Genomic DNA, 12,093 nt, shown 5'->3' with positions numbered 1-12,093 from the left:
TGGATCGCGGTATTAAAGGCCGGTCATCATGATGGCCGCCTTGGAGGGGGGAGGCATTGATGATTGGCCCTCGCATACCATCAGGTAATGCCTCGAGAAGGAGTGTGCACACAATGCACTGAAGAGCCCACCTCAACTGCTTCCGTTTGGAATGACGTGGCAGATCCTCAGAACAAATCTGGAAAGATATCTCTCAAATTCTCGGCCCGCGGGATTGATCTCCGTGATTCACGCCACCTTCAGCTAATGGCTAGCTGATCACAGTACGGTCCGAGACTTCAAGTAACGGCCGAGACCCTTTCTCTATAAAAAGGATGTAGAAAAAGGCCTTCGGTAAGCCATTAGAAGCAATTCAAAACATTCAGAAACCTCTCCAAAAACTCGGCTAACTTAGCCATCGGACGGCCTTCGCCGGAATCACCGGCCAAGGCTTTGTGCAGGTACAGGAGCGCAAGAGGTGGCTCCCTTTCTCCGTCCCGACCGGCGTCTTCTCAGCTTCCTCCGGCGTGGTCACCCTTAGGCCAAATTTCAACCACAACAATTCTTTTAATGTATTTTCAAACCTCATGGTTTCAAGCATGTTAGAGAGCATCTCTAATACTCTTTCTAAAGCAAGTAGCCTCCCATCACAAATTCAAGTCTTTTCTGTAAACGTATAGTTCTTGGCAGCATCAAAGAACCAATTATCAGCGAAGGCAAAAATCTTGGTCAAAGTTGTGTTACATCGTCATGGAGACTCTCCTATGATGTGATTAGAGAGTGGAACCTTATGCAAGTTAACCTACGAAGATTTATCCTTGTTCAAGAAAAATGTTGCTAATATATTAATTATATAAGAGAGATCAAAAGAAACAACAAAAAATATGAGTTCGTATGTTTATGTTGCTTGTCATGCTGTTGCTTCAGCACAATTGACTACAAATATTCTAATGATGCGATATGTGAACCAATTAGGTACTAATCTAGTTCCCCTGCAAGAATTTGTAATTGGTTGAATTGCATCACTGTATTACTATTCCTATTCATAAACTAGTTTGCCACAAGAGCATAATCCTATCTTTTGATTTATACATGGATTTCTTATGATCCATGGTTTAGGGTTCTGTAAAGTTGCAAAGTATTATTCACTTAGGAATTTCGATTAGTTTGTGGTTACAATTCCTAAACAATACATGAAACATTCGAGGAATAACAAGGGAAGGAAATGCTCTACATGAACTTCTATTTCACATATTTGCCTGAAATCATAGAATAATTTAGTCTTTTGTACAATATATCCCTCATATAACTCAAAAAATGAGAGTGGAACCTTATGCAAGTTAACCTACGAAGATTTATCCTTGTTCAAGAAAAATGTTGCTAATATATTAATTATATAAGAGAGATCAAAAGAAACAACAAAAAATATGAGTTCGTATGTTTATGTTGCTTGTCATGCTGTTGCTTCAGCACAATTGACTACAAATATTCTAATGATGCGATATGTGAACCAATTAGGTACTAATCTAGTTCCCCTGCAAGAATTTGTAATTGGTTGAATTGCATCACTGTATTACTATTCCTATTCATAAACTAGTTTGCCACAAGAGCATAATCCTATCTTTTGATTTATACATGGATTTCTTATGATCCATGGTTTAGGGTTCTGTAAAGTTGCAAAGTATTATTCACTTAGGAATTTCGATTAGTTTGTGGTTACAATTCCTAAACAATACATGAAACATTCGAGGAATAACAAGGGAAGGAAATGCTCTACATGAACTTCTATTTCACATATTTGCCTGAAATCATAGAATAATTTAGTCTTTTGTACAATATATCCCTCATATAACTCAAAAAATGAGAGTGGAACCTTATGCAAGTTAACCTACGAAGATTTATCCTTGTTCAAGAAAAATGTTGCTAATATATTAATTATATAAGAGAGATCAAAAGAAACAACAAAAAATATGAGTTCGTATGTTTATGTTGCTTGTCATGCTGTTGCTTCAGCACAATTGACTACAAATATTCTAATGATGCGATATGTGAACCAATTAGGTACTAATCTAGTTCCCCTGCAAGAATTTGTAATTGGTTGAATTGCATCACTGTATTACTATTCCTATTCATAAACTAGTTTGCCACAAGAGCATAATCCTATCTTTTGATTTATACATGGATTTCTTATGATCCATGGTTTAGGGTTCTGTAAAGTTGCAAAGTATTATTCACTTAGGAATTTCGATTAGTTTGTGGTTACAATTCCTAAACAATACATGAAACATTCGAGGAATAACAAGGGAAGGAAATGCTCTACATGAACTTCTATTTCACATATTTGCCTGAAATCATAGAATAATTTAGTCTTTTGTACAATATATCCCTCATATAACTCAAAAAATGAGAGTGGAACCTTATGCAAGTTAACCTACGAAGATTTATCCTTGTTCAAGAAAAATGTTGCTAATATATTAATTATATAAGAGAGATCAAAAGAAACAACAAAAAATATGAGTTCGTATGTTTATGTTGCTTGTCATGCTGTTGCTTCAGCACAATTGACTACAAATATTCTAATGATGCGATATGTGAACCAATTAGGTACTAATCTAGTTCCCCTGCAAGAATTTGTAATTGGTTGAATTGCATCACTGTATTACTATTCCTATTCATAAACTAGTTTGCCACAAGAGCATAATCCTATCTTTTGATTTATACATGGATTTCTTATGATCCATGGTTTAGGGTTCTGTAAAGTTGCAAAGTATTATTCACTTAGGAATTTCGATTAGTTTGTGGTTACAATTCCTAAACAATACATGAAACATTCGAGGAATAACAAGGGAAGGAAATGCTCTACATGAACTTCTATTTCACATATTTGCCTGAAATCATAGAATAATTTAGTCTTTTGTACAATATATCCCTCATATAACTCAAAAAATGAGAAACATCTTCCAATCTCAACTTTCACATTTGAGCCACAACCTACCTAACTTATGAACTAGAATTTAGTATTTATTCTCTCCCAACTAATTGTAGTTCACCATTTCGAGTTTATTAGGTTTTTGTGGTTGAATCAATTATTAACTTATAAAATGATATTTTTTTCAAATAATTTATTGAGTGATAAGTTAACGACAACTAAACTTGCTAGCAATAGTAAATTTTACCATTTCCAAATCCTCTTATCTATAAAGCAAAATATTAAAAATGTTGAATTAATTTCAAAATACTCTTGATTTCCGGAAGTTTTAATTAATACTTTTCTTATTTTGAAAGATAATATAAAATATTAGAACAATTTCTAAAAAGGGTCAATTTGAAATTTTTATTTTCCAAATTTTATTGACATTCAAAAATAAAAATTAAACTGGTTGAATAAATTTCAAAAACATTGCGGTGAGCGTGGATCGAACACGCGACCTTCAGATCTTCAGTCTGACGCTCTCCCAACTGAGCTATCCCCGCTTGGGTGTGTGAAGCTTATTGTAATATAGTTATGATTAGAGTTATATAACGCTTATAATCCATCAAATCAAGAAGACGACGACCACCACGGGAGAGGGAACGTCCCCTATCCATTCACGCACCACCCCGAAGGACAAATTAATGAAGGTTCCTAAAATTCGGATTTTGGCCCTGGCATTGTTGCTGACATTGCTGGAATTCCTCCTCAGGGCCTTTGCTCGACTGGCCATTTCTTTCCTGACCTCGCTCTCTCCTCTCTTCTCAATATTTTTCTTCGCGCCTATGCTCGCACCATCTCTGCTTCTGCTCGCTCTGCTGGCTCACTCTATATTCATGCTTGCAGTGCTCGTGCACGCTGGAGTACTATAAATTGGATTGCATCTTTTGTCGCCAATCATTCAGAGGACCATCTAGAGGTGGAAGAAATGGAGTTGCTAAGTGCTCTCCATGATGTATTGCTTTTTGATTTTTTTGGCTGTATCTATACATGTCATGTATGATGCTTTTATTCTAGAGCGGAAAAAAAAAAACAAAGATAGTAACGAGAAGCTCATTATAGTCAGCCTCCTCCAGCCTGGAGCCACTCCTGGCATGTTTGAGGTCACCCACATACAACTATCGCTCACATCTCTCCAAGTCATCTTCTAAGTTCTTAACGACCAATTTTTGTGCCCATGCAGGCGTTCGTCGGTGCAGGTGGACAAAACCCCGTCATTTATAGCTGAGCTCTGGCAAGCCAGTCTTAAGAGCTGTCTTTAACGTATATAATATATATCTCTCTCTTTCTCTCATTCTTTTCTTACAAATATGATTGTTTGCAAAACAAGCCAAGTTGCATGGTTCTTAACATTTGAGTGAATTAATGATTCTTGTTCTATCTAACAGTCACGAGATAAGCTGGAGTCCACTCATCCGTCGCCGTCTCTTCTCGCGACGAGAATCACCGTCTCGTAAGCGAAAATGATAAATAAATCTTGGTTTGCTATGGCAAAAAAAAAGCATGTCTGCTTATAAATTTTTCTTGTTTGCATTGTTTAGATTCACAAGTACACAGCAAAAGACTTGCAGGCAACTCTCAATCTAGTATAGAATGACAAATGGATAATCAGGTGACTATCACAGTTAATATCAACCAGCTTAAATGAACATGATAACTTATTATATATTTAGACCAGAGACAAATGACACAAGGGCTGCTGGTGTAAAAGAACCTAAAGTGCTTTTTTTTTTTTTTTTTTTTGGTACATCAGCAACTCACACATAATAGATGTAAGTACAACTTAAAGAGTCAGACAGTAAAACAAAATATAATAGAGATAAAACAAAGGTGTGGTTCTTCCAGATAAAATCTTTGGAGTGACCAGCCGCATAGGATGCCGCCCAATTTGCAACGTTGTTGGCCTCTTTAAGGACATGGGTAGCCCAAAAGGCAACGCATTCGCTAAGAATCGACGAATGTCGAGGAGCAGTCGCATCTCCCTAGTAGCACTCTTTGGGACTTTGGATTCCCTTGATCACCGTATCGGAATCCCTTTCAAGGATCATGCAGTTCGCCTCCAGCATCCGTCTGGCGTAGGAGACACCCTTTCAGGTAGCTCCAACCTCGATACCAGCGATGGAATGATAAAGTGCTAGTTCATTCAGTACCCACCTAATCATGTTGCATGACTTTCAACTCATATATTATACAAAGATTATTTTTCTTCTATTAGTGATGGTCCACATAAATCGTATTAAACGCATTAGCTTACAAGGCTGGAAAGTAATTTCCATTTTGGGATCAATAATAGCAATATGCAACATTTGGTTTTGGTTTAAAAATTAACATATATATATTTTTATAACTTCCTATTAATTATATTTTAAACTATATATATATATATATATATATAATGTATGTATGAATGTATGCATGATGATTTGGAGTAAGTTATAACAAGTCTCGTTAAGTTGATCCGCTAGACCACCGGATCCCTCCTTGCCCTTTTGCTTGTTCTACAAGTCCAAAGGTCCCTATTTCTTCTCTACGAATCTCTTCTGCCCAACGTTCGGCTCGCTGTTTTCTTCTTCGCTCTTTTTTCCTTCTGTTCTTCGTTTGGTCTCGAGAGAAATCCTCCGGCGAGGGAGATGGAGTGCGTGTTCGGGCTTGTTGGCGACGGCTTCGCCTTGATCGCGGCGGACTCATCCGCCGTCCACTCGATCCTGGTCCACAAGTCCAATGAGGACAAGGTCATGATCCTCGACTCCCATAAGCTCCTCGGAGCCTCCGGCGAGGGCGGCGATCGGTTCGTTCCTACCTTCTTCCTTTCTTTCTTAAATGAGCACCTCCCTTGAGTCTTGATCTTGTTCGCTTATTCCTCAATTGATGGCTCTGATGGTGGATGGCAGGGTGCAGTTCACGGAATACATCCAGAAGAACGTGCACCTGTACCAATTCCGGAACGGCATCCCTCTCACAACCGCTGCCGCCGCCAACTTCACCCGCGGCGAGCTCGCCATCGCCCTCCGGAAGGTAGGCGGATATCTCTCCGAATCCACCCTTTTTTTCTAGGGTTTCTTTGTTTGTAATCTGTCGAAAAGTTGGGGTTTGGTTCTTTCTTGTTAGGGGAATCAGTTATATGTGGTCGATCTTAAATAATAGGGTCTGGTTTTGGTACTTAGTACCGGTATTAATTAAAATTGCTATCGTTGTGGAGGAAGAGCTAAGAAAGTTGTGATTTTTAGCTTAGTTCACTAGTATGCAGTCAAATTGTTGAAAAATGAATATTTGGGGAAGCAATTTTGTGGCTTATTTGAGATTAAAACGGTTAAAGCCCAATGATTATTGAACATTAGTATGCTTAATTTCATGTCTTTTATGATTGAAAAGAAGATGTCGATAATGTTAGATGATCAAATGTTTTTTTCCTTCTCTTTTTTGCTGTAATGTGCATTTAGGACTGAGATACATAATTGGTTTTTAAAAACTAATTCTACGCTATCTGGCTAAAAAGTATTAAAGATAAAACTGTGGTGCCCTCTTAATGGGATGAAGCAGAACTATGAAATTGGAATGAATGCTTTTCTAGTTCTCCTGTTGATGGACAATAGTCAAAAAGAATTTGCAATGAACAAATTGTTATATAGACTCTTAAAGTTTTTTTTTCTCCCAGTTTTTGGGCCATAAAGTGGAGATTTTTGCTTTTGATTGCTGTAATGTGCATTTAGGACTGAGATACATAATTGGTTTTTAAAAACTAATTCTACGTTATCTGGCTAAAAAGTATTAAAGATAAAACTGTGGTGCCCTCTTAATGGGATGAAGCAGAACTATGAAATTGGAATGAATGCTTTTCTAGTTCTCCTGTTGATGGACAATAGTCAAAAAGAATTTGCAATGAACAAATTGTTATATAGACTCTTAAATTTTTTTTTTCTCCCAGTTTTTGGGCCATAAAGTGGAGATTTTTGCTTTTGATTCGTTAAATGTTTCTTAGCTCGTACATGTTCTTATTTCCTTGTGACTATGCTCCATATAGTGGTGATGCATATTCCTCAACTGAATGGTCTACCTCTTTTTGTCCCCTTTGATTTACATATTTTTTGGTCTGGGCATATGTTGGTGCATGTGTACATTTCTATTTATCTACACCTTTTCCTATGTTTCTAAATTTAATATAAGATTCCTCATGAACTTATATAACAGTTATTCAGATTGAATTAGAATCAATTTCTGAGTGCCTTTTTATCTTGGAGTTGAATGAAGCATTTGTCCTCCCACTTATACTCATCCTTGTAGTGGTAGTTCTCTAGTCTCTTAAACTTTAAGTTCATAATTCCATTTTCAATGTTTCTGTCAGCAAAATAAGGGTAAACACTAACAGTCCACCCAATTTAATTTCTGGAGCTGAAACATCAGTATCTTGAATGGCCTTGCAGATTATTCACATTGTTTTATATGTTTTCACAATATTTGTTAATTGTAAATCTTGAATTGCCAATAAACTCTATTTTCCTTGTCTCCAGGCCTGCTATAAGATCTGAATGTTTTGATTAAAGGATTAGGCATAGAAAAAACCATGGTTCATGTGTTGCTGCTTAACAATTCGATTGGGAAGTATTTTTTAAGTTCATCACAACATTTTTATGGCTAAGAGAAAAACTTTGACCGTTTTTTATTCTATGGCACGATGATGTGAGATATAACAAAGGTTAATCATTTTGATATAATTATTAGGTCTAGAGTTAGTTACAAGTGATAAGATTTTGCAGTGACCTATAGATTGGAGATTTCGTACCGCCTCACTACCCACCCCCTAAATTTCTTAGGTATTCCTTTTTGATCCTGATGTGGTGCTATTCAGTTGTTGAATAGATGATTTGGGTGGGAGTCTAGGCTCCTTAGTTTTAGAGAGTTTTGATATACGTGAAAATAATTCTGCACTTGTGATGGCCAAGCTCTTTGGTTCTTTTTTTTGTTTTTTTTTTTGGGGGGGGGTAGGATTTTAATTGTGCTGTAGTGAATTTTCAGATGTAGTGATACATGTAAGGGTGTAGACAAGCAAAATACAAGAAATCTGAAGCTAGTTTGAGCTTACATCCAAAATAAATATGTTTAGCTCACGCTTGGCATGAGCTTGAGTTGAGTAAAGAAGGTGAGGCTCTAGCTAGGCTCTTTTAATAATTAGCTGACTCGTGTTTTTCTTGCTTAGGCTCAATTGTTAGCTTTGTTCAGAATGGTTTCGTCATGAGATTCCAATGCCTTGGGGTTTCAGAGAAGGAGAATTGAATGGAGGAAAATAGATTGAGTGGGTTCTGGATGTAGTAAGCTTTGGGGAGAGGGAGATAAGCAGAGTGGGGAGAATTAAAAAAGGGATCCCTACTATTCTCATCTTTGAGAGAGCCAAGCTGGTAACAGTGAACTCTTTTAAGGGATGCTACCGAGTGTGATTGTTGCTGGTTATCGAATATGAGAGGCCATACACATAGAGGGGGATTGCGACTACTACTGTAGAGGCTATTCTTGTATCCGAGAAAAAGATAATGGGAAACATGAGAGTTGGAGGTATTGCGGCTACAGCTTTCTTACCTTTCTTCCATCCCATTCCACCCCCTGCCATTGGTCCTGTCTTGAAGATGATAATGTAACTAGTGAATAAACCTTAAAACCATTAGATCAGAGATCTAATGGCTGAGCTGCATGTTATTTTAAAAGAGAAAAACTTGTGAGTGTTCTTATGTTCTCCAAATGCTTTGACAGTTTCGGGCCAAAATTATTTTATTTAGGTCTTCCTTATGAAATATATGCGGCATCTAATTTTTTTGATTGGTTTCTTTTAGTATTAACATTCTTGTACACTTGCTTATGGAAATGCTCAAACCTGTATGTTTGGGAGCAATGTACTCTTATCACCTTTCTCTCCTTTCTGCTCCTCTTATACCATGAACTCCTTCGCATCCATACTAGAGACTGCCTCTTCCCCTATCACTACTACACCTTATGTCTCTAACATTTATTGTATATGCACATATCTGCATCTATGAATGTAATTTGTGTGCCTATGGTTCAGTATGTTGTTAATGTATAAGTTGCTTGAACTTGTTTTCAAATAGTATTACACCAATTAGATTCACTCCAGTACTATTGCAATGCTCAATAAAGAATGTAGTTTCAATTGTTTGTCTATGATGCAAATCCTTTATCCTCAATTCAAATTTGGGTGTTGCCTGATCAACAAAAGACTTGAAATTTCTTATTCTGCTGATCTAACTCGATAAATTCTTGCCCCGCAAGAAGCAGAGGCAAACGACTAGGCTTGTCAATACTTGATTTTTAGAATCCATAATTCTATAAAATAACTGTATTTTTTTTTCTCAAAATCTCTTTCTAAGCAAGGAAGTGGTTTAGGTTGCAATATATTGCAATTGCAATAACTGCTTCCTCCTCACATGAAGGGACACTTGTCCAGCTTTCTGATTGGGAAGAAAATTAGTTTCTAAAATGGATAGGTTTGGTCCAATCTAAATGGGATTCTAAACCAGCAAAGGACCTTCTCTTAAAATCCTTACTTCCTTGATTTGTTCTTCTCATCTTCTCTTCATTATTGTCTGTTTTCCTCGAAAAGAGATAGATCGGGGGTATCGATGTGGATGAAAGGCAGAGATGAGAGCGAAAGAAGAGGAGTGGAACGAAGCCTTAAAGGCGGCCTCAAAAACTAAAAGGAGCCAAAAACAAGTCATACAAAGTCTAGATTTCAGCTACTAGAAAGATAAAGGGAGCTAAACACAGGATCTATGAAGCTCCAAGCACACCCCAAACATGGACAAAGAACAAACCTATAAAAAATTCATACAGCCTAAGTTTGTGACTATGTTGGGAGATGATGACTAGAAAAGCAGTCTTTCTGAATTCAAAGCTCCATTCCTTGTCTATGCAAGTGCCTCACATTAGTGAATTCAGATTTAATAATATCCGATTGGGGTTAACTTCAAAGATGAAGTCCTTGACAAAGAGGTTAGGAGTCTAGACTCAAAGTTGATGCGACCACACATCTCAATCATGTCGCGGTGCTGCTTTTCTTTTTCTTCCTCTTGAGCACTTTGCCCAGGAATAAGCTGAGGAGATGCTGATATGGAAGAAGAGGATGAAGAAAGTTGGTTCTAGGTGGGGGTAGGTAAAGAAAATATTGAAGGGGAGGCATTGGAGATGCAAAGAGGATATGACAAAGTGGGTGGGGTCGAGGAGGTCATGCCAATGGTGCTGAAGAGAGGCTGAGGAAGAGGAGGATTGGGAAGGGGAGATGGAAAGGACAAATAAACAGGGGAAGAAGAGTTCAGAATGGATCCTCCAGGTTGGTTCAAAAAGACCATCTTTAGAATAGGGAGAACCCAATTCCAGTTTGACTGGACCTATTGGTTTGAGACCCTCTACTTTTCTCTTCTCCTCATGTGAAAGCAGGATTGCCAATAGGGGGATCATTTTTTAATTAATGAAATTTATGGAAGAAAACTATTTATGATAGTTATGCAGTTCTAAACTACCTTGCATCTATTTTTGAGCATCAATCTCACTCATGATGGCACCTCACCTTTTGTCCTATGCCAGTGATTTCAGAACTCCTACGTCTTCGTGACACCATGCAACCCTTCAAGAACTTTTCTTCTCATTATCAGTTTGAGTTTATACTTCCTACCAAAGCCTTTCTCCAAAAGCATTTTTCTTGGTGTTAGTATTTTTGTTAGCACTACTTGGTTCAGTATATGTATAGTATCAGTAGCGTAGTTGCTTGATACAAGGGTAGCATGTGAAATTAGTAATTGTACTATCTTCACTGCCATTATTTGTTAGCTTTAGTTTTGATAAAGCATTACCAGTAGCATTATATTATGCACTAGTTCTCATACTTAGATTAGCATCAACAATTCATCATTCTAAGACAACGGTATCAGTACCAATATTTGCACTCTGTATGAGAAACATCCTCTTTTTTTTGTTGTTGGTTGGTCTGATTTCAGTATTATAATATCAATCTCAACTTGAAACTTCATGATAATATATTGATTGCTGCTGGTGTCAATTATGGCGTCAGTATCAGTTATTCCTATCATATTATTAGTGAACATCAAGATGAATCCAATACACCCATTTGATAGAAAAAGGGCAAAAGTTGATGGCAGTGCGTGCTCAAACCTGCATTAGATAATAGACATGCACTCTTTTATGGTATTTATATTTTGATATATGACAGATGAAGACCTAATTGTCCAGCCATCTCAAGTTCTCGCAGTACCCAATCAGGAACCCAGGAAGTAACCTAAGACTTCCAAGGGGGTCACAGCCTTTGACCATTAATGCGGTCTGGTATAGTGTTATTCGAAAAGAAAGGTCCCATATGCATAAATTGGCCAACATAAAAAGAAAAAGATACTCTGTCTAATCCCAGCATTTTGACCAAATATTTTCTCCTGTAATCACAATCAAGCTAGGGCAATGAATTGGGATACTTATTTAATTTTTGAATTTTAAGCTATTATATGAGCATGCTAATTTGATTTACCCTTTGGATTTTTGGTTTCCCAGAACCCATATCTTGTGAATATTCTACTGGCTGGTTACGACAAGGATATTGGTCCATCGCTCTACTACATTGACTACATTGCAACTCTGCACAAAATTGAAAAGGGTGCATTTGGTTACGGATCCTACTTCAGCTTATCAATGATGGATCGGCACTATCACAGCGGGATGTCATTGGAAGAAGCAATTGATTTGGTGGATAAGTGCATAATGGAAATCCGATCTAGACTGGTTGTTGCCCCACCAAACTTTGTGATCAAGATTGTTGACAAGGATGGAGCAAGGGAGTATGCCTGGCGTGAATCAGTTAAAGATGCTGGAATTGCTCCAGCTTAAGATGATTATTTCTTTTTCCTCTTGAACGAGCCTCATGGATTGATTCTGTGTGACGAACCAAGGAATGTGGTTTAGATGCAACTTATTATGATAGCGTGTTACGTCGCTAGTGGTCTTCTGTTTTCTTTACCAAATTTCAGTTGTCAAACAATTTCCTCATTTTGCATTATGTTTGTCTTGAAAGAAGCAATTAGTGACTTATTTACAATCAAACATAATTAACCTGAAACATCTTTAAGGTTCTGTTA

The 12,093-nt window shown here is 37.3% G+C and overlaps 1 protein-coding gene and 1 non-coding gene across 2 annotated transcripts; one reads left to right on the top strand and one right to left on the bottom strand.

The window, feature by feature from the left end:
• Positions 1-3,380: 3,380 nt before the first annotated feature.
• Positions 3,381-3,453, bottom strand: TRNAF-GAA. Its single transcript has one exon. It is a non-coding gene; the product is annotated as a tRNA-Phe (tRNA).
• A 1,998-nt stretch (positions 3,454-5,451) lies between these two features.
• LOC103704498 (proteasome subunit beta type-2-B-like) lies at positions 5,452-12,093 on the top strand. The gene is made up of 3 exons (XM_008787815.3): positions 5,452-5,738; positions 5,842-5,965; positions 11,513-12,093. The coding sequence occupies exons 1-3, from the start codon at positions 5,581-5,583 to the stop codon at positions 11,843-11,845; spliced, it is 615 nt and encodes a 204-aa protein (XP_008786037.2). The 5' UTR covers positions 5,452-5,580; the 3' UTR covers positions 11,846-12,093.

This window comes from Phoenix dactylifera, unplaced genomic scaffold (assembly GCF_009389715.1).
Source record: "Phoenix dactylifera cultivar Barhee BC4 unplaced genomic scaffold, palm_55x_up_171113_PBpolish2nd_filt_p 000007F, whole genome shotgun sequence".
Classification (NCBI taxonomy): Eukaryota; Viridiplantae; Streptophyta; class Magnoliopsida; order Arecales; family Arecaceae; genus Phoenix; species Phoenix dactylifera.
The sequence above is the reverse complement of the archived record's forward strand: the minus strand, read 5'-3'. Positions and strand labels throughout refer to the sequence as shown.

Bases quoted from the DNA above. Each gene is read 5' to 3' on its own strand.
- LOC103704498 (XM_008787815.3), top strand. From the start codon at position 5,581: ATGGAGTGCGTGTTCGGGCTTGTTGGCGACGGCTTCGCCTTGATCGCG. The intron at 5,739-5,841 runs GTTCGTTCCTAC...GGTGGATGGCAG, and splicing joins TCCGGCGAGGGCGGCGATCG to GGTGCAGTTCACGGAATACA. The intron at 5,966-11,512 runs GTAGGCGGATAT...TTGGTTTCCCAG, and splicing joins TCGCCATCGCCCTCCGGAAG to AACCCATATCTTGTGAATAT.